The sequence below is a fragment of the Aulonocara stuartgranti genome (genome assembly GCF_965226115.1).
Source record: "Aulonocara stuartgranti genome assembly, chromosome: 14".
NCBI lineage: Eukaryota > Metazoa > Chordata > Actinopteri > Cichliformes > Cichlidae > Aulonocara > Aulonocara stuartgranti.
Window position 1 is genome coordinate 4,055,577 of NC_138950.1, and position 23,277 is coordinate 4,078,853.

The following is a 23,277-nucleotide window of genomic DNA, read 5'->3' on the forward strand; positions in this document are numbered from 1 at the left end:
TAATAAAGAAATGTCTGAACATTGTTTGACTTGCGTGCAAATTAGAGTGGCCATACCTATTTTGTTGTTTACAGAAATTTGCTCATTATGAGTGTGAAATCCAAAATAAATAAAATAAATAGCAAAGATGACAAAGTTGTCAAGAGGAGGGGTTGAGTGAATAGGTATACTTCAATATTTAAAGGTTTTACTGGGTAGTAAAATACTTCTTAAAGGTATTTACTATTTGAATTTCACATCATATAAATGGTGGCAGAGAATGATAACAGCATCACATTCAACAATCAGCTGCTTGACATTTTGAATGGAAGCAGATTAAAGTAATTATTTTAGCTTTTGTTTTGTTTTTTGTGCCTTCTATTTTTTTATGTAAAATGATTTTTAGGAAGTGAGAAGACTTTCTGCAGACTTGCAGCTATCAGGTTAAAATGCCAAAGTTGACAATCTGCAGTAAAATAAAGTAACAGCAACATCGGGGTGAAGACACGTCAGTGTCGCCCCCTACAGGTGAAGTAGCTGGTCTGGTTTTATTAGTTATTCTTGGAGGGAATGAGTGTCAAAGCTGCATTTTGCTAGTAAATCTACATTTGTTAACCTGTAATTATTATATGACTATTTAATGACTACTAAATCAAAACTAAGAGTAAATAACTACTAACAACTGTTAGCAGTTGGATATTTAGAAGAAGTTAATAAGTCACGTTGATTTATGAGTGAGATAGGAAGGAAGTTTCGAGCTGTCAGCGGCATCAGCGGCGCCGTAGCTCTCCTGCTGGACTGTTTTATGATCGTTCTTTCTGCTCATCATCACCTCATCTAATCGCCTCGCTCCTTCATTCTGTCATTTTCACGCCACATTGCTTACCTGTCAGGATGACTTGACTATTGATTGCATCGGCCCAGTTCCTTTCCTTTTTTTCTCCCTCGTTGACTCTCACAAAGCCCTTTGGGGTTTTTGAAGCCGGTGTAAAAAGCTGCAAAATCAAACATGTGGCGCTACACGTGGCGGTGACCCCTTGTGAATGAGGGAGTGCTTTGTTGTCTTTTCATGGCTCCTTCTTTAATGAATACATACTTTTGTATTCCATCCATTCGTGCTCATATCTCGATCTCCTTACACTAAACACTTTTATTGTTCATCTTTCTTCCCTCTCCTTTTCGCTCTTTTTTCCACACCTGTCCTGTCTTCCTTCAGTTTCATTCTCTCCTCCTCCATCTCTTCCTCTGTGTTGTCACAGTAGATTTTCTTCTACCTTCAGTAGGTCGCTCTCTGTGGTGACATTTCAGTCCGGCAGTCCTCAGAGACCTTAACGGGGCTTGTCATCATCACTTCACCTTCACTTCTTCTCTTCTAAAATAAACCCATCATTTCTAATATCGCTCAAACGCTCACTGTCATTATGGTGTTAAAGCTGCTCTGCCTCACTATTGCTTGATTCTTTCCTATTCTTAGTGTCTGGCTTCTTTTCTCCTCAGTGCAAAGTTAATTTCTCTTGGTATGGATTCTGAAAACCAGTCAGCCATGTTGGAGAAGTCATAAATATTCAGCTGAAATCTCCATATGCTATGTGAGCAGATACACTCCAAGTGAGAGTCCCATTATTTAACATTAATGCAGTCTTTGATATTTAAAATGTGGTATTTTAGAAATAGATAATTGCATAATCATCCATGACATCAATCCTTATTCATTATATTTCTCTGACTACTAATAGTTTCCCTCTGTGAGTCTTTTTAATCTGTCTTGCAGTTTTCTCCCCTAGCTCCCACCTTTAACTCACTTATTGAACTTGTGTCCTTTCTATGCATTTGGTTTCCTCCTGCTCTGATTTACACAGCAGCAGGTCCTGAACAGACACAGCAGGGCAGACCTCTGCAGTGTGTGTGTGTGTGTGTGTGTGTGTTAGTTCACAGGCCTTGAGATTTGCAATGGCAACACGTCGTTAACAAGGACGACCTGTGGTGAAGGCGCCCCGAGTGCTAAAATCACCTATTGATGAAGTGCTTAACTTCATTATGTGTTTGCAACTGACAGTTTTCTGTGTGTGTGTGTGTGTGTGTGTGTGTGTGTGTGTGTGTGTGTGTGTGTGTGTGTGTGTGTGTGTGTGTGTGTGTGTGTGTGTGTGCGCGTGTGTGCAGTCAGACTCTCCAGGTGAGGATAATTGATGATGAAGAATATGAAAAACATGAAAACTTCTTCATCGTGCTGGAGGAGCCGCGCTGGCTGAAGAGAGGAATCTCAGGTACGTGACTGTAACATGTTTCCCTTTGTTTGATGGATTTACTTTAACCTTTTGATCGACCGTCACCAGCAAACATGCATCAAACCCTGACGTCATCTCCCTGCTCGACTGTCGGTTACAAAGTGAGAAGTATAAATGAAATTCAAAGAGAATATGCTCCACATACACAGACTCGTATTATCAGAGGGTCTTTTTATATGCAAATAATATTTACGTCTAAATTTTGTCTCATTAGTTGCTCCGTGATGCACAAGTTTGAGAGTGAGTCATGTGTTTTGAGACTCAACTTTCTTTCTAGAATTGTTTTTTTAACCGTGACATTTGAAAGAAGCGCTAGTTGACGGTTATTCAGTGTAGAAATGTTTGCTTTGTATTTACAAGACATCATAGACGGGGCTGAGTACTGAACCTTGGCGTGTTTGATACTCGTTAAAACGCAGCTGCAGAGGTATCAAAGTACTGCAAATGTTTGCTTTCACAAAGCTGGCGCTGAATTTCTCTTCTGACTTTAAACATTTAAAGCAGTTTCACAGCTTTGCATTCATGAAGCTTGTTTAAGAGTTTGCCTTAAACAAGCTTGTATAAAAATGAAATGTATACATTTTTACATTCAGATTTAAAAAAAAATATGCAGCACCCTGAAACAGAGGATTGTATTGTTGGGTCTGTTCCGCAGCGATGAGTCTTCATACTCCTATCCATACCTTCTTACAGTTTTCAGCATAGCTGCTATTTTTAGATCTCTCCTTAGAAGTCTCACCAGGTCCACTTGTACATATTCTTTTAGGCAGAGTCTTCTATGAGTGTCAAAGAGATCATCCATCAACCTTTTCTATTTTGTTCCATTTTTGGGAGGTGTTACATGTTGGTATTGCAAAATGTGTATATATATTATTTATTTATTTATTTATTTATTTTAGCGCGCTCTGAGCCACTCAGGTGTTCTGCTGAACGCTGTCACACAAATGCCACAGGATGTTCATGTTGACAGTCTCACCCTGGGGGATGAATTCATGGTTCACAACGCTCTGATTGTCAAAAATGACGAGCAGGCTCCTGGTCTTCCTGTCACCAGGATCACAAACTGGACTCTTCTTGTGAAATCTGCAGAAAAGTGCTCTAATGCGGAGGCACAAAAACAGAATTGAATGTTTGCTTTCTGTCTAAGGTTGAGGTGTGTGATGAAATGACAGAGCGCACAGTGTGCATGGTCTGAAGGGAGCGTGGTAAATAGCAGCTACTGAGCTGAATGAATGAAGGAGTCTGAATACAATCTCAAAGATGACCATGACTTTAAAACAGCTGTTATGTTTCTTGCATTTCAAAGCTTTCAGCCTTTCAGTCACAAAACTAAGTTACACCTCTTCAGTAAATTCACAGAAGAGGCTTTACAGCAGCTCAGACTGCAGCTGGGCTTTATTTGTCCCAGATGAACAGGTGGACAGCGGCACATTATTTGTGTATATTTTGTTGCCTTTTCTTTTCCTTTTTTTCTTGTCTTTTACTTGTTTGTTTGTTTTGTTTGACCCACTCTCCTCACAAGGATCGATAAAATTTCATCTTATCTTAGGAACACAGAGACACACGTCTTCAGGGAGACAGCCATTCATCTTTCATCCATCGACACACAAACCCTGCTTTTCTCTGTGTAACGTGGAGACGGGACATTTCCTTTAAACTTCAGATGATTTTTTAGACTGTCCTTTGTGTTATTAACTTGGACAAAACACTAACAGCTGAAAGACAGACGAGTAAGAAAAGAGATCGTTGCTGAAGGCACTCGAGTTTTATTGTAAAGACAAAAAGGTTTTACTGAACTGTTAATATTGACTCACTTGTGAGATCAGGTTTGCGCTTTCATTGTGGAGTTTTGTTTTGATTGTGCTTTCCCTCCTGAATGTTCGCTGGTACTTACTGCTCTTCTTTTCTTGTCCACACGCCCTCCTCTCTGTTTTCTTCACAGCTCTGCTGCTCAACCAAGGTAAGACCATCTGATTAGTTCCTCTGCTTCAAACTGTCAGGACGTCTGAGTCGAGCCACAGTTTTTCAGTCAATATGTTGATTATTTTGTGGAATAATGAATGAAATGAAGTGAAGCAATTATAGATATATATAATTTTTCTAAAGCCTTTTAAAGGTTTTTTAATGGGGAAAAAGAGAAAGAACATTGATCTTTTAATAACAACTGGTAAAGGTATTCAATTATCAGAGTCACTGATGATTCACTTTTACGTCAGCTCTCCAGCAAAGGTTGACATTTAAAAATGGTATTTTAACCCACACTGAGGCATGAACATATTTGGAGCGAGACGATAATAAATTCGGTCTGACTCAGCGCTCCATCATTCTGTTTGCTCTTCTGGCTTCCTGCTGATTCTGCCTCAAGGAGGAAGGAGAAAAATAACCTAATATCAAATGCCTCACTTCTGCACTGCTGTCAGCAGCTTAACATGCACATATAAAACTCATCCATGTTGACACATAGACTGTTTGTGACACTGTTTCTGAAGTTTTTAATCAGTAAAGTTTGAAAACATCACTGAATTTCTATATATCCACAGAGCAGAGCCAGAGGATTTGTAGAGTAGTCTGGACACTGGAGTTATGGGGCTGGCCACCCTGACAAGCATCACTTTGCTGTCTGCTAAGTCTCACTTCTGCTAACTGAAATCACTAACATGGATTTTTGACTTCTACCTTGGAGGAAACACAACTTAACTGATGATTGTAGACATGTCCTCGAAACCAACAAAGGAAGGTTAAGCAGCACTCAAGCAGGAGATAAAGGGATAAAGGCTGCATTTGCTGTCTTCTTCTTTCAGTTACCCCCTTTTAGGGTCGCCACGAGGATCATCTCACTCTATCCCTAGCATGCTCCTCTGTCACACCAAGCCTCTGCATGAATCTTCTTTGTCGTCTTCTTCTTTTCCTCCTGCTCGGCAGCTCCATCTTTAAAATCCTTTGCCCAATATATCCACTGTCCCCAAAAGTTGATTCTGTTCATCTGGTCGTAGCGTTTTCAGTGGGAGAAATGTTTCGTTACTCCTCTGCACATGTCCAAATCATCTCAGCCCTTCCTCTCCAACTTTGCTAACTTTTCTGATCTTGTCCATTCTGCTCACTGCCAATCAAAACCTTATGGTCTTCGTCTGTGCCACCTCCACCTCCACCTCCTGTCTTTTTGTTACCGCCACCATCTCCAAACCATCATTTCCTTACACACTTACTACTATCCTTGCCCCCTGGACACTCGTCTCCACACTCTTCATCCTGTCTCCATTCTCTTCTTCACATCTCTTGCTTTGTATGGTTGACTCCAGGTATTTAAGCCCATCTCCCTTCACTGGCACTGCTCCTTGCATGTTTAATTTTCCATCTGCCTCCCTCTTATTCGAACACATATATCTTGTTTTGCTTCTGCTGATTTTTATTCCCCTTCTCTCCAGAGCATACCTCCACATCTCCAGGCTCGCTTCCACATGCTTCTTGCTCTCCCTACAGATCACAATGTCGTTTCCAACCATCATAATCCACAGAGACTCTCGTCAGTCACCATGTTCTTTACCACTGCAGACAAGAAGGAGCTCGGAGCCATAGTACCACAGTTTCTCTCTCAGCACCCTATCATAGGCATTCTGTAGATCCACAAAGACACAGTGAAGCTCCTTCTGACCTTCTCTATACTTCTCCATCCGCTCTCTCCAACCAAATATTGCCTCTGTAGATCTCTTTCTCAGTATCAAGCCATTCTGCTCACTGATCTCCACCTTTCTTCTTAACCTAGCTTCAACGGCTCTTTGCCATAGCTTCATGCTTATCACCATTATCCCTCTGTAGTTACTCCACCTCTTCTCCAACACTTGTTCTCCATTCTGCAGGCATGTCACTCTCCAAGATTGTGTTAAACAATCTGGTTAAGTCCACTGCTCTCTCACCTAGACATCTCCATACCTCTAAAGGTATGTCACCTTAACCAGTGCTCATTGCACACTTCCACATCCTCTCCATAGCTGCTCTCACTTCCTGCGTGCTAATCCTCTACACTTCCTGATCCACTAACTGTCCTTCATCCGTCCTTCTCTCTCTCATTTTCTTTACTTATCAGCTACTCAGAGTACTCCTTCCACACTCGTCACTCATTACTACATTTCCATCTCTTTCCTTAATCTCCCCAACCAGCTGCACATCCTTTCCAGCTTAATCTCTCTGCCTGGCTAATCAATACAAGTCCCTTTCTCCTTCCTTAGCCTTACATATAACTCACTGTAAGTCTTTTTCTTTGCCAGCTAGGCCCTCGGTACTCCTGTCTATTTTCTCCATCCTGACTATCCAACTTCTTCCTTTGAATGTTGTCCTATACTTCCTTGTTTCGCCACCAAGTCTTCCTACCCTCTTTCCTTTATCCAAAGGATAAACCAAATACCAAATCTTGGGACTTTTCCTACAGCTGTGCTTTCTCAGTTATCTACTGACTCTTCCTACCACTCAGTCTGCCTCAACTCTCCCTGAACTCTGTGCAACATTCTTCCTTCTTCAGCTTCCACCATTCATCATCTCCTTAATTTCCAAAGTCATCCTACAGACTGCCAAGCTGCATTCTCCTCTGACACCAGCTTGCATCCACCTATGTGCACCTTCTCCGCCATTATGCCACCCTGCGCTCCTGCCTCTTCTTGAAGTCGGTGTTCACCACAGTCCTTTCGTCCTGGTAGCAACCATATATCTGTTCTTCCACATTTCTCCTTACAACAAATCTACCCAACACCTCTTCATCACTTCAGTTCAATTCACCTACATGTCCATTCTGCTCCTCGCCCTGAGGACACTCACTTCCACTCCACAGTTTAGCATATCCACCCAACATCACCCCTTTGATTTCCAGCTTCAAACCCATGATCCCATCTGAAATTTTAATTTAAAGAGTTTCCAATTTTTAATTTAACAATTTTAATCACTCATAGATGCAATAATTATTCCAGATGATTTTTATATTCTAGATACAGCAAAGTTGTTATAGCCACCTGTTTGCATCTGGACCACAGCAGAGCTGTGAGCAGCTTGTGAATAAAGACTCACAAAAAAATCAACACTTGGTGGTTTGTACAGATTTGTCAGAGTGTTTGTGGCCTTTCTAAGTCAAGAATATTATGAATATTAATACTATATTATATACACAGCTTATTGTTCTGGAGTTTCACGTGTGGAAAGCTTAAAAAAGCAAAACTGTTTATATTAAAATAAAATGCTGTCTTACATGATATCCATAATGCTAAAGGAAAGGAAAGAAGATGAGGTGAGATATACTTTTGTTAAATCCCATCTTGGGAAGTATAATAACATAGAACAGCTCAAAAAGCTCAATAACGTAAAAAGAAAACAGTCTAACAAGTACAAAAAAATAAAGCAACATAAAATCACGTAGCTCAGTAAGTAAAAATCTATATAAGCGTTTTATTAAAAGAAATAGCTCCACAAAAAGAGCTTACCCAGTTACCAATAAATGTCAGATCACATTTAATTAAATATATGTCAAATCAAAATCGCAGTCCTCCCACATTTTCATTTCAGGAGCTCTTTTAAGTTTATGATCAACACAGACAGTTAAAAATCAAAAATCAATGCTCAGCTCTGCCAGCAGTAAACAAACAGGCAGCCATAACATTTTTCCATTAACTAAACCTTCCAGAGTTTAGAGTATACTTCCTGTCAAACTTGCTATCAAAGCAACTGAGCAGCTTTAACCTCAAATGACCGACCATTAGAGGCAGAAAAAGCATGAATGAGATGCTCATAGACTGAGGAAAAGTGCGCTGAGTGCAGGAAGCTCTCCAGTAGAAGTGGTTTACAATGACACTTGTTGACCTGAAGGTAATTTCTCATTCAACTCCATCGACTGTCACACTGGGGGAGGCAGAGCTCCTTCCCTGAGGTAAATATGTTTGTGCTCATAGAAGTACCTTAAAGCTAAGAGAAGTCACACAAGCCGAGTGTGTGTGTGCGTCGGTGTTTATGACAGCTTGAAATAGTGCCAGTGAATACTGCCATATGCTGCTTTGCGCTCTCAGCCTTTTTGGAATTAGATGTATACACCATAAAGTGGAGAGGGGAGGTCTAATCCTCGTCTCTTTCCTTTCTTCTTTTCTCTGAGCAGAAAGGCCACGCGAGTAAATCCCGCTCGAAACACAATGAGCCTTAAACTCAAGCTCTCTGTGAACCCCCAGACAGCTACTACCTGTCTCTAGTGTAAGGAAAATATTGTTGGCTGTAATACAAACCCTGATTGGCTCTCGGTTATTTCTCCAAGATGAACTCTGGTTGGTGTAGCTGCCGTTGCCACTCTGTTGATCAGTAAACCAAACTGAGCCATATGTCAGCGTAAATGAACTCTTTCTGCAAGCTCTTTAGTGTTTTCTCTCTCAGACTGAAGCAGGTGTGTATATAAAGCACACGGTTTAGCTTATTAGCATTTTGCATTGTTTCAGCCAGCTGAATTTATGCCATAGAAAAATGTTAGAGTTATTTTGGCTTAAAGTTGACCGTTTATGCTCATTTTCAGCTGCTTAGTTTTATTATCAGACTCCACTGGAGAAGCTTTTCATGAGTCAACATTCATGATGATCCTTAAACTGAAGGGCTATACTGCAGCCTCGGCTTATCCACAGTCTCAAACAAGCTGCTTTAGCTCCTCCCCTCATAAGTCATAAGCAACAGTGTTGCTTGGTTAAGAGGAAGGCCTCACATAACTAATTTTCCATTTGTTAACACTGATTTATTTTTTTTAATAACAAAGGCACAGTGAGTCGATTTGTGCAGTTATAAATTTTATTTGTTATTTGTTTAAGTCATTTATTATGCAAAATTAATTTTTTTTTTTTGCTCTGGGTCACAGGAAAATAAATCTTTGAGTCCAAAACTGTTGGTTTAAGTTTCAATATGTGGGTTTCATGGGTCAATTTTATTTTTTCAGAAATATAGTTTACATAAGCAACACTGTTTTCCACAAAGAGTGTCATTAACTTAAATTTCATAAGAAAAAATGTACAGTAAACTCCTCCAGGACGGAAATGGATTCACTAACAAATCAGTGATTTCAACACATTTCAGTGTGTTCCATTCTGTTTATTGCCTGCCACTTAAACCAAGTCAACCTGTTTGTGGTATCAACATTTTAAAACTGACTTGAATTACTGACTTTAAGCCGTACAAGCCCCACCCGAAACATACCCTAACCTGTTTGAAAAACATTTATGCCCCAGTTGGTCTGGTTTTAATGCTGGTAGAAAATTTGAGTTAACCAGGTTGTTTATTTATTGTAAGTAAAATTGGAAACACTGCAGCTTAAATCACCACATCTATGATGGTGAAGATGATCATTTTGATTATGATAATAATGAAACTAAAACTGACAAAAGTAAAATCTTTTGGGGTTTTCAGTTTTTAAAAAAATCCACTCTGATCAAATATGAATTGAATGACTCTTATGTAAATCCCTTAGACTGACTCACATAATGTGACATGCTTATGCCTTAAATTATTTTTTTATTTTAGTATTTCTCTGAACATATGGTACAAATATTCTGCCACCCACCCTTTGTCTCCATGGAGCGACACACACACACACACACACACACACACACACACACACACACGCAGGTATCTGTCACGGACACATAAAAACTCGTATTTCAGGCTCATGGTGATGCGCACAAGTGCTCCTTAAAATAAAACACTTCATTGTGGAAGTACCATTACAAGTTTCTTAGTTTCAGGCCAGTCTCACTGTGCTGTCCCTTCTCTTTCCTTCACATCCATCTTCCACAGAGGGGACAGAGGGGCAGATGACTGCTGAGGAGGAGGAGGCTCGGAGGATAGCAGAGATGGGGAAGCCCATCCTGGGAGAGCACAGCCGTCTGGAGGTGGTCATTGAAGAGTCGTATGAGTTCAAGGTGATGATTCATCTTCTCTTCTTCCTCTGTCACACCGTTGTCCTCTCTGTGCAGTAAAAATAAATTTATTGCTGCATGTCTTTTTTTTATTGAAGTTATTGAATGTGTTAAAATTTAACACATTGATGACTTATTGATTATTGCCCCACAGCAGCTTTAACGTTTATCACTCCACTTGATTTATTTATTGCAGTTAAAAAAAAGGAAAGGAGAAGAAGCAGCATAGAAACTCCATTTGGGATAAAGCAGAGCTCAGCACGTTGTTTGAGGGAGCTGCAGAGGACAGAGTGTGATAGGATGTGGGCTTGTTTTGTAACACTAGATTTGTAGTGTTATTAGAAGAAACGCAACAAACCTAAGCTGACTTGCAACAAGTTTAAATGCACACCTCAGTGTTTCCAAGAAAGGGCTTTTCCTCCTGTGGCCTCAATACAAACTCCAACAGTCTTTCATAGCAGTTGGGTTGTAGTTCCTAAATGAGGGCAGTGATCGTTTGATCATACTTTATTCATCCCGAGGGAAATTGGGTTAAGGCTGCCAGCCGTGCCAGCGTATGTAGTGAGTGTATGTATGACCCTTTGCATGGTTTTAACTTTGAAAAGCCTCAAAGGGAACGCTACAAACTTGCAGCTCGCCCTACAGCTCCTCTGACTGGGTTGTGTTTAGTGGCTTAGGACTAAGAATTGGTTTAGGCGGGAGGAGTGAGTCAGAGCCACCACAGGTCCAGAGCCAGCGAGTAAATAACATTTTATTTTGTGCTATTTTAATTTCAAGTGAACTAATAATGTCTGTATTTTATTACTTTGATGAATTTCACTTTTTTATACACACACCTCATGCCATGCACATATTCCATATAAGCATGGCAACTGTTTATTTATAAGGACAGGTGGCTCAGTGCTTTTCTATTACCACCTTTAGCATCTGCTGGACCTTTTATTTATGAAAGAAACGGAGATAATTTTCTTAACCAGTTCTTACCAGTTCAGAGTCTCTCGGGTGCTGGAGCTGTTGTAGGCCCAGTAGCAGGGTACACTATGGAAGTTATCAGTCTACTGCTGCACTAACACAGAGAGAGAGAGACACAACCATTCATGCCTACGACCAATTTACAATCACCCAATATTCACGTTATTCATCTGTGGAAGGAAGCTGGAGGACATGCAGACACAGGGAGAGCATGCACGCATGAGTCACAATCTTCAGGGTGTTATCAACCCAGCAGGCATCTACGGTCACATCACGAAGAAGCCTTTAGAGTAGAGAGGTTGCATTTTCTGTGCACTGAGACTCTCTTTTCCCTCACATCTTTCTTTGACCTCATGATATTTCCATTGCACTGCAGACAGAGGTTAATTTACTGATTTCTGAGGGCAAAAACAAATGCTAAATAGAAGGAACTGTGCTCTCCTGGCAGAGTTATGCAATCCACCTTTACGCTCTTTCTCACATTGTTAAACCTCGGTCTTAACCCTCTCTCAGTGTGCCGGTCTAAAGTGGGTTTAAATTATTGAAAATGCATGAGTTGCCCTCAATATAGCAGCTCTGTCGAGGCGCACGGAGGATGCAGACTCTCTCAGAGTTTGCAAAGCATCCTCCGTGTGCTTCTTTCTTCTGCAAGCTGTCCAGATATTTGCATGGTGCTTTGGGCTGAGCTCAGGTTGTATTTTAAGCAAATAAAAGCAGCCACCACCTCCACATAAGCCCTCTGCCTCCTGCATGCTCCAAGCAATAACATTAGATTAGTTTACTGGTGACAAACATGCAGAAGGACCATTTGGATGGATGATAATCCGTCATTTTTAATTACACTTCACGAACGTTTAATTAAGGAATCATATCAGGTCACTCATGTGAAAGGACCATTTTCTGTTTTGCTAGGAGGTTTTTATTGTATTACAGGTCTGAGTCTGTGTGAAATACACAAAATTAAATAATTTAACCATCAACAAGTTCTCTTAATTCCTGTTATCATCAGCTCTTATGTAAGCAGTGGGTGTTTCACAGGTTTTAAATCATGAAAATCCTTCTTAAATGCAGTGAATAACACAAGTGCTGTCACAATAAGCAGTCGCTGAAATACACCTTGTTTGCTTTTATGCTTTCCTCTGAATGATCTGAAATCTAATTAACACAAAATGTGTCAAAGCAGATAAGGTCAGCTCAACGAAGGACACGAACAACTCAAACACCAGTCTCACTCTAAGCCAATTAAACGCGAGCAGAAGCTTGGATTTGTTTGAGGATTAATTACACGAGGAACGAGCGCTGAACAAACATCAACAACGCCAACGGAGGAGAGCCATCATTCCATCATCACATCAAACACCGTCCACTGAGACACCAGATCGTCATCCTCCGCTTGATTAAACCAACCCCTTGTGATCAAATAAAATTGTACTTGTCGCTCATCATTAGTGGATAGTGTGAGTGACCTTGAGGAATAACGCAGTCACTGTGAAGTATGTAAAACAGTGGGAGAGGTGTGCATGTTTGCACTGTATCATCTGCTCCTTCTTGTGTTTGCTGGTTAAATTGCTGAAGTGAGTTTCACAGCTCCAAACTCGACCGAGCACACTGAGCTTTTACCTCATGTGTTTGTGCAGCTGCAGACAAACTGCACGTACTTCAATCATACAGAGACGATTTTATCATCAATGCCCAGATGTTGACGTTTTGGCTTCGAGGTCTACACACAGCTCCTCTAACTGAATCGAACTGATGATGGGTGTGTCATTATATGGAAAATTAAATAATCTGAAAAGAAAAAGAAAAAAATGTGTAACACATGCAGCAGTGAGTGAAATATCTGATGTGGTGTCTTTGTCGGCCTCACTTCATATATGACAGATGTCATGAAAGCTTACGCAACTCGTAACTAAATACAGTGTCATTTAATTTAGGTGGTCGTGGTTAACACGATCACCTAATATGCAAAAGGTCCCGAGATTCTTTGCAAGTAAGAAATCACAAAGACAAACAAAGCTCGTCTTTATGATGCATCTGTTCAGCTTCTGTGAGAGTTTGCAGGTAAACCGTCAGCTGGATCTGGTTGGTTGTCCTTATGGTCAGCACTGTTAGTATGAAAATCAGAGTGCAGAGCTTTTCCCCTTAATAAATGAAATGAAACTGCATTTTGCATTTACTCAGGTTTCCTTTGCCTAGCTTTATGTTACATTGTGTTTGATGATCTGAAATACAAACGAGCGGGCAAATCCTTTTTTCATACACTGTAACTGTCAAAACTGAATCAAATGCCCAGAAATAGTCTTCCTCCTAACACTTCCTATAACGCAGCGCAGGAGCATCTTTTATTAGAGCCGTCCCACCTGCCGGCTGCACTTTTAAGCCAAAACCGTCCTCCTGACAGGTAAACTCATATGTGTGAGTTTTTGAAGGCCCCCTAAACTTTTCTCCTCTTCCCTTCAGCTGCACAAAGCATGACTAACAAGCTCTATCTCACCTGAGTGACTCTTGTCACCTATCCTTGGATTTAATTGCTTGCTAATGAAGTGTGTTGTGCTTGTGATTGGCAGAGCACTGTTGACAAGCTCATTAAGAAGACCAACTTGGCGCTGGTTATCGGCACACACTCCTGGAGGGAACAGTTTGTGGAGGCGGTCACTGTCAGTGCAGGTGAGCTCTGTTTGTGAGAGTCTGTCAGTGGACGCATTACTAGAGTGAACAAACAGCTGTCACATGGACGCTCTCCCCCCTTTAACGACACAGTCAGCCAGTCTAAGCAGAAGCTGTGAGTGTGACCGAGGATCATCTGAAGTTTAGGATTGTTACGCCTCCTCGAGGGCAGGAGGGGGTAACACAACAACTCCAGATATACTCGGTACAAGTTTTATAAACAGAAACAAGTTTAATGGCAGCTTTCTCACAAAAACAATAACCAAAATTCATACAACAAATATGGGGGAGAAAGGGACAGTTAGGTTGGGCCAAAAAAAAACATGGATGACACCAACCTACTTATCTAGTGTTTCTAACAGAAAGGACTCCATGTGAGTAGGTGTATGGGGTCCCCAGACTTAGCTACTCCTCTTTACTCAAACCACAACCTTCAAACAAATGAAATACACCAGCAGCACTCTACACATGTGCCAAACAATTCTAAGCAAGGAAGATAGATCTGCCCCCAGCCACAGGTGAGTCTCCTTATCAAGGTGTGCACTCCTGGTTTGTCCAATCAAAGCCTCCTTCCTCTAATTAGCTGGAAATCCCCAAATTGACACCAGCCTGCAGTCTGTGTACCTGAGAAAATGGCAAACAAAAGGAGAGGGAAAGAAAACATGCAGCCTGCAGACACGTAACAATGATTTTGATTTTGGCCATCTGTAAAAGTGCCATTAAAGAGTCTACTGTGCTTTAAAAATTGATCCACACCCTCACGCAGACTGCTGTGACACATCGACTTGATTCATAATGAATTAAATTGACGTTTTAGCATTTTGTAAACGAATGAAACTAAAAGAAAAGCTGTTGATCCCTTTTTTTACACTAAAGCCCCAACATTTGCACTTCAGTCACATCTTGATTATGTTTTAAAATCCACCATTAGGTGTACAGGGACACAATTACAAAACCGTGTCATTACCCAATTAGTCCACTACTACTAGGTTCAAGTAAGAGATAGGAGTGCTACTGTAATGTTGCTTCATGCTGGTGTAATTCATGTAGACTGTCTGGCCTAATGTGTGTATAGCTATAAGACAGCACAGGATTAGGATAGAAGGAGGCTGCTGAATGAGTGAGCTTTCACCCAGCCAGCAGACTGGTATTAATGTTACGCCAGCCTGAACAAAGCCTTGTTAGCTACCGACACCTGATTGTTTGCATCGTCTTTTTTTTTTTATTAAAGATTCTTCAGGAAGACAGTTTTGGTAACTCAGATTTGTATGCACAAGTTTTCATTTGATGACTAGAATTTAGCCAAGTTACAGTCTCTTGGTAGGATACACAGAAAATCACTCCTCCCAGTTAAGATGCTCAGTGGTTACCAGTCTGGTCAGTAATAGTAAGATTTAATATAGATAGATAGGAGGGGAAGTTCCCTCCCTGGGCTCCCGCTTACAGGGATGTTTAACACAGCTATAGTTCAACAGCTGTTCAGACTTGAGCACCATCAGCTGTAATACAGCTTCCTGTCTGTGTTCACTGGCAAGTTAACTATCTCCACATTAAGCCAGAACTCATGTTAAAAAATGTCCAATCACCTTTTAATGTGCTCAAAACAGTGAACTCAAAATCACTCAGGCAACATGAAGTCTGCCCTCTTTGTGTTTTGTTTTAATAATGAGATGCAGAGTTTTCCCAGCTTTGCTTTAGAAGATACTGACATTGGCTGTTTAAAAGCTGCCAGATGAATTTCACTGAAGGAGAAGACTGATCAAATGTTGTGGGTAAAAGGGGGATTTTACCAAGGCGGGGCCTTATACCAGGATCACAGATTGTATATAAAAGATATACTGTGACGTCACCGTTGTGGCATCATCAGCTAAGGGAGGGGTGGATCGGAGTTAGAATCAAAGTGACACTGTGTCTTCATATGTGGGTGACTTGTAAATCCCTTGATGAAGCATACCTTGCTTTATCCTCTATCCTCAAATGCTACAAAATGACCTTCATGTTCTTTGTGTTGTCATCTAAAATTACCAATTAAGAGCATAAACGCATCAGGAAGGTGAGGGAGCTCATGTACAAGTCTCCTTTCTTCAACCTCAAGAGTTCCCAGCTTTCTGGTGATTTAAAAGAATTTCATTTAAAAGAAAGGCTTTATTTTCCAGACCTGGTTGCTACATCTATTTTTACACACAGTATGTACTCAGCGTGCATTTGTTACATTGTATCTTCGCCCCAAAAATTAGTCAGATAAAAAAGAAAAGATTCATTCCTCTTCTCAAGCACATAAACAGCTGATTCATCACAGAGACGTTGCCCTTAGCGAGAGAGAGCAGGGTAGCAGCAGAGCTGTGGGAACACCTTACCCAGGGTCGCTGAGGTGTTTAATCATCATTATTGTCTAGTCCTACACCCACCTCTACCGGTCCCTGTAGCCCAGTGTGTGCCGTTTCCTCTTCTTGGATTCAGACAGCATCTCCAGCATGTCACATGTACAAAAACATGCTAGCTTGTAATGTTGTTGTTTTATTGTGTCACTTCCAAAGGCATTGATCTGTAAATGTTGTATAGAAAAAACACATTGAAGAAAATAGAGTCATCTGTTCTTATGGAAACACCAATCTCTCTGTCTGTCATTGAATTCTGTGTGACAGTGTGATTTAACTGAAATGTAAAACCGTAACAACATCGCAGGTAAATTATGCTAAATGAGAAAAAGATGCTTGAATTAGACATAATTCAATCCCTAAAAACAAAGCACCAAATGTTGCTGTAAACTGCTCCTCTAATCAGTAAAATATATTAGCATGCTTCTAGTCTGTAGTGTAAGAAAAATAATAAGTCTAATATTTTAAATAGCTGCCTTTTTCAGGCACGAAGGGTCGGTGGAGGTCAGATTTGTAAGTGAAGGCCACCATCTAGTGGAAGTAACAGATCTCTGCAGACGGTCAGCTAACTGTATTCCTTGAAGCATATTTCTATGTGTAGCTGTGAAATTTCTATTATAAAAATGTTTCCTATATCATTAATTTGTCTAATTCTACAACTTTTCATAGCTTTTTACAGGAATTAGCCCCTGTTATGGAGTGGATAATGAAAAATGTGTTTTTACCGTGATGGGTTTTGTTTTCATTGTATTTTGTTATGTTAAATATAAGATTTTTTTTTTTTAATCTGGTTTGTATGAAGTAAGAGATGATGACTGTTCAAATAAGCTTATTTCTTTAACATTTCAACATTTAAGAAATATATAATAGATAAAGGACCCAGTAAAAGTATGATAAAGATTTTTTAAAGTGTTCCTGTACAAAAGTCAAAGGCCGCTCTGTCCTTTAAGGTGCTAAGATAGTTTGGTCACTTCAGGGTTAGAGAGCTACGACTGCAACAGCACATTTATGGGATTAATATCCTGCCACGCCATGAAACTGGCAGGACATGAATCCCACACATCACCTACAGAATCAAAAAGACCTTCCTCGTGACAGCGTAAACCCAGGTCACGTACTGGGTCCAAACCCCCTGAGTACTCTGAGTAGTATGATCTCCATGCTGTTCGTAACCTGTAAAAAATATCACTGTGTGTTTGGCTCTTCCAGGTGATGGCGATGATGACGAGGAGGAAGGTCGTGAGGAGCGCCTTCCATCTTGTTATGACTACGTCATGCATTTCCTCACTGTCTTCTGGAAGGTTCTGTTCGCCTGCGTCCCGCCAACAGAGTACTGGAACGGCTGGGCCTGCTTCTTCGTGTCCATCAGCGTCATCGGCCTCCTCACCGCCATCATCGGGGATTTGGCATCACATTTCGGCTGCACTGTGGGGCTGCGGGACACCGTGACCGCCGTGGTGTTTGTGGCGCTGGGAACTTCCATTCCAGGTGAGTAAATGTCCCGTTTCACTGTGTGAGAGAAAGAAAAGGCAGAAAGGAGTTTTTGATGGATTATGGGAGAATACCCAGATTTATGAGTGCATGTAGTGTCACTTTGTAACTTGTAACTCTTTGTAGTTGTTTTGTGTCTTTCAGCCATTTTGCTTTTTTGCATCTGTTTATAATCATTTATTTGTATCTTTTGTTTTGTAAGATAAGATAAGAAGAACTTTATTTATCCCGAGGTAAATTCTTTTGTCATACACATGCTCAATGCAGCAAGAGAGACAGGGAACAGAGGAATATGATATACAATATATACAATAAGAATAGTGGTGATTTGTTTGTCTTTCTGGCCATTTTGTGTCTATTTGTCAGTTTGCATCTTTTTAGTTGTTTTTAGTCACTTTTTTGTCATTTTTGTGTCTCTAAATTATTTTATATCTTATTGGACACAAGCTTTGAGCCTCATTAAAGTCATTTTGGATCTCTCTGTAGTTGCTTTGAGTTTCTGTCAATCATTTTGTACCTTTGCAGTTGTTGTTTTTTTCTTTTTTTTTGTATCTTTTTGGTCATTGTTTGTCTCTTTGGAATCATCTAATTGCTTTCTATTAAAAACATTACTCCGGCTTCCTCCCACAGTCCAAAGACATGCAGTTTGTGGGGATAGGTTAATTGTTTAATCTAAATTGTCCACAGGTGTGAATGCGGGAGTGAAGCTGAGTGCGAATGGTTGTCTGTCTCTGTGTGACCTGTCCAGGGTGTACCCTGCCTCTCGCCCTATGACAGCTGGGATAGGCTCCAGCGCCCCCCGTGACCCTGAAAAGGAGAAGTGGAAGCGAATAGATGGATGGATGGATAAGAAACATTTTCTGGGAGGGCGATTGTCTTTCTGTCTGTGTGTTTGTTTGTGTGTGCTTGAAGGTGTATGACCCACATTTTCCACTTTTTCCTCCCCCAGACACCTTTGCTAGCAAAGTGGCTGCCATACAGGACCAGCATGCGGACGCATCGGTTGGAAATGTCACTGGCAGCAACGCAGTTAACGTGTTCCTGGGGATCGGAGTGGCGTGGTCAGTGGCTGCCGTGTACTGGAGAATCAAAGGAAAGGAGTTCCAGGTGGATCCTGGATCACTGGCGTTCTCCGTCACGCTCTTCACCATCTTCGCGTTCATCTGCATGTCCGTGCTATTGTTCAGACGCCGGCCCTCCATCGGCGGAGAGCTCGGCGGCCCGAAGGGGTCCCGCCTCCTGACCACCCTCCTGTTCCTGGGTCTGTGGTTCCTCTACATCCTCTTCTCCAGCCTGGAGGCCTACTGTCACATCAACGGCTTTTAAAGAGGAGATGAAGAATGTTCCAGAAGAATTTTGCACAGCAGCACACACAAAATCTTTGACTGTCAGTCCATTCGGTCCACGGTTTAACACGAAACAAGTGTAAGATTCATCTGGTTAATAGGGCTTCAGATACATGTTCACAAACACACAAACACTACATTTAAGCATGTGTAAACAGCGCATTTCAAACACACTCATTGTTACTTGAAAGATGAGGGTTAAGAGGAAGTATTTTTGGAGGGTGAGAGCGTGAAAACGAAAGGTTACTGCAGATAGTTAACGGGGAGCAGACGGAGCGTGACAGAGAATGACTGTGACGGGAGATTCAGAGGTAAAAAGAAGGTCAGGTCAGTCAGAGGATGCTTTATTCACGTTAAAGCCAGGTGTGTATTTATTTATTTTTGAGTTGAGTTGAGTTGAGGAGCTCACTTGCAGGATCAGACCACTGAGATGGATCACAATCCTGTGAGCATAGAAGGAAAAATACTTTTGTTTTCCTTTAGTCTCTCATTCAGTCCACCAACTCTGCAGCTTCATGTTTCTTCACTGAGGAAGTGGAGGAGCACTGCATCAAATAAGGAGTCAAATGTTTACAACAACATTACATTTGTTTACTACAAGAGATTCTTATATAGTGGTGATGCTTGTCTAATACACAGTATAGCTGAAGGTGGCTCTCCACACGCGCTGTAAATAGTACAAATATAGAGTGCAGTAATTTCACAGGGCAGGCTGCCACACAAAAGGATGCAGAGGCAGAAACGCAGGTTTCTACTGTCGTTGTCAGCAAAGCTTAGATGATTTTCGAATTCATGCACAGACTGGAACACTGGTAGTTGCAAAGATTACAAATGTCAGCGGTTTTAGTTTTAGCGACATGCTAAGTGGAAAATAAAAGTTTTAGCAACCAAAACAAGCAAATAGGAAGCTGCATAAGTGTAACACTGACTAAAAGAACATCCGTGTACCACTCGCTTTACCAGACCACAGCCCCTCTGACAGGGGCTTGCATATAAAGCTGAAGGATTATTTTTTGCATGTATAGCCATGTACAGAGCATCTTCACATTATATGTCATGTACATGCTATGAAAAAGGGAATAACCAGCCTGATTATCCACCTGTAAATTACATCCCTGTGTTTTTGTGTTGACTCGGTGAACAGAAACTGTCAGCTAGTCCTTGATGTTAAATCTTCCTGTATAAAACAGAAGAAGCCGTTTGGTCCAGGAGGAACAAAAAGGACATTTTCATCTCCTGAAGGACCAAATATGCGCTCTCACACTCCCGATGTGTGCAGTGTCATTTAAAAACTTTGTCTGAGGCAGTCAGATGGGCTGATGAGCTGCAGTCAGCCATCACTGTGTTACTGTTAGTGGCAGACTCGTCCATTCCTTTATCGTAAGCAACAGCAGCATGGGCAGACAACAGGACTCAACAGTGTTAGTTTACTCTCAAAAATAAAGTCTCTAAAGTTGCTGACTGCGATCATCAACATCCGGTCTGCAGCATTTGTTAGGAAAAAGCTAATAATCTACACATTAATTAGGCTGCAGGACTGTAGTCTACAGCACACTGATGCTTTAAGATAGCAAACAAAAAATGCCTTAAGGGAAGCTCAAGTAAAAAAATCTAGTATTCAAGATTTCTGCTGTACAAACTGCCCAGGCTGCACTTTATTTAACATAACTAAAACACTGTGTTGTGCTTATCTTTTCCTCCATCATTCTATAAGTGGTTACTGTGCAATATACGAAGGGAGAACTGTCTCGAGTTTCCACTGGTTCGGCTAACACCAGATCCAGGTGGACCCATCATGTTGTCCCGTGCAATGTAATTCATCGCCTCTCCTTCACCAGAGGGTCTACTTCAAATGAGGATGTCTACACGGGAGTGGCATAGTGCCACAGCAGAGACTGGTTTCTATGGGAAATGCATTAGGAAACACGGCTCTGCAAGGCATGCATGTGTTGCTCAGTATTGCATGGCAGACTTGGAACAAATGTTCACAAGCTACTGAAGAAATTGGCTGCTAAATACACCATAAAACACTGGACGGTGTGCGAACACGCTCTGATTTGTTTCGACATTTCCACGCTGGCATTTCAGAGCTACTATGTTCAGCACTGAGATGCATGAAGCAGGAAAGCCAGCATGTGAAAAATGTCACAACAAACAGCAGTAAGATTGTCTTATAATAATAATAATGACTAAAAGCTTCAATTATTATTATTATTATTAGTATTGTAACTGCCTAATTTCAGTCCTATTAAATATATTTCTTTGAGGACATTGCATTTTAAACCTCTCACCCACAGATGATAAGTGCTATACAAGTGGAACTCTTCATTATTGTTGTTAAACATGACAATTTGAAAAGGATTCGATTGGTTAACCCTGACTAACTTTGTAAACTTTCTAAAATCCAGTTTTGTATCTTTTTCCTTGCAGATGTAGCCAAGGTAGATTTTTTTGTATTTCTAAAGGACATTTAGGATAGTTTCAGTGTATAAAGCTGGTATGTAGACTACATGGTGTCTGAATTTAGTGGATTAGACTTTGATATATTTTCCACAGAGAGGAATCTCCCCTTTAACGGTGTAGTAGTGCATCATAACCAAACTTTAAAGCATCTAATTTACTGAAATACACGGTCCGCTAACTCATTTGTGTCTTTGTTTTTCATGTATAGTAGATCATTTATATATTTATTTATTTATTTATAGAAGATTATTTCTCTAAGCATAAGATGTGCTGCAGGTCCTTGAGGAGAACAGTTTGGAGTTTATTCATGGAATTAAGTTTCAATGTGCAATACGAGAAAAGGTTCAGCTGCAGCTTACTTTGTTCGAGCTCGGTCCGTGTCTTTTTTTTCCTGCCGCAGTGTTTGTTGTAACCCTCCGCCAGTGTACACTTCTTCATGTTGTCCTTGTGACGGAGGAACTTTGAGTGTAAGTAGCATGTTTACATAAAGAAACAGTGTGGAACATTGCCAGTATAATTGTCAGTCTCAGGCTGTTGTGAGCTAAAGTTTTGTAGATATTAGCTGTGGCTGTGAGGCAGGTTTGTTGTGTGTGAGGTTCAAACAATCCCCTGAACAGTACTCACTCAAACCACCAGGTGGGACCAACATTAGATATGAAACACACACACGCACACATGCAGAGGTCTGCTGAACTCTTGTGTAATGACCAGCACCAGCAGGAACAGAGCGAATCACCTCCACAATGTGTGCATTTGTGACCTCGGTGTGGCCCAGGAGCCAAAAACAGAACTGTCTACAATGTCCGGACAATGTTCCATGTTTCCACAAACTTCTGTACTAACTGTCGGCCTTTGGTCTTCGCTGTTCTGTAACTAGATGTAATGCCCCCACCCCCGGCTCTTATCAGCCTCCCCTCCTTACCTGCCCCTCCCCAGTGTGCATCCATGTTTACATCCCCTCCTGTGTTCCCCTGCACATGCATGACGAAGAAGCCCGGTGTACGTGCGTTATAGCAGCATGGTCTACTGTGATGGATGCCTGTCGGTCATTCTGTCAGATCGATTCCCCTTGTGAAATAAAGTGAGCAAGTGTGACACGCACAACCACTGCTCGGTTCAGACAGACTGAACAGAAACACAAACAAGCACCATTCCTGGAGTCAGAGTCTCCTCCTCACCTGTTTCTGTAGAAGCTGTGAAAAGAGATCCTGCTGTGCTGGGTCCAGGCTACATCCCAGGTCATCTTTTTGTTTGTTGCTGTATGATATTTCAGTGTCTGTGTTCGTGTTCAGCCTCCTCTCCTCCCCTCCCGGGTCTTGCTCTCTTCAGTGTGTCTCTCTGTGAAGTCGTTTCCTGTGATGATGAAAATTTCTCTCTGCCTGAATCTTTGTAGGGAAATAATGACTGAAATTATTACGATGTCATGTGATAGACATAAACATTTATTCGATACTGTAATAAATTAACTAAAGATGATATTTAAGTTTTTTTATGAAATGCAACAAAAAAAATCGTAGAAAAAAACTCGGTTTTGAATCATGGCATGAGGTGTAACGTGTTCCTGAAAGAAAACGAAGGTCTTTAATCAAGTGAAGTTGACCTTATTTAAATATAGTTTATTTATTTTCAAGGTTCAACGTGTCTGAGTCTTTTTTTGTAACTGAACCAATATAACAATCAAAGTCAGTGATTCGTAGAGTCATCCAGCTATCAAACACTTGCTGTAATCTGAAACGTAAAGGACATTTTTCATGTCTCGACTCATAAATACAGT

General features: G+C 41.0%; 1 protein-coding gene across 4 annotated transcripts in view; it reads left to right on the top strand.

The window, feature by feature from the left end:
• Positions 1 to 22,688, top strand: part of slc8a2b (solute carrier family 8 member 2b) — a 200,307-nt gene extending 177,619 nt beyond the window's left edge. For 3 of the 4 annotated variants that reach the window (XM_082503049.1, XM_082503047.1, XM_082503048.1), the window contains 7 exons: positions 2,140 to 2,243; positions 4,207 to 4,224; positions 6,122 to 6,202; positions 10,065 to 10,189; positions 13,726 to 13,825; positions 17,413 to 17,691; positions 18,644 to 22,688. In XM_082503049.1, coding sequence (XP_082359175.1) covers positions 2,140 to 2,243; positions 4,207 to 4,224; positions 6,122 to 6,202; positions 10,065 to 10,189; positions 13,726 to 13,825; positions 17,413 to 17,691; positions 18,644 to 19,020 — 1,084 coding nt within the window. In that variant the 3' untranslated portion in view covers positions 19,021 to 22,688. The remainder of the gene's footprint in view (positions 1 to 2,139; positions 2,244 to 4,206; positions 4,225 to 6,121; positions 6,203 to 10,064; positions 10,190 to 13,725; positions 13,826 to 17,412; positions 17,692 to 18,643) is intronic. The other variant, XM_082503050.1, reaches the window with a different exon arrangement.
• The last annotated feature ends 589 nt before the right edge of the window (positions 22,689 to 23,277 follow it).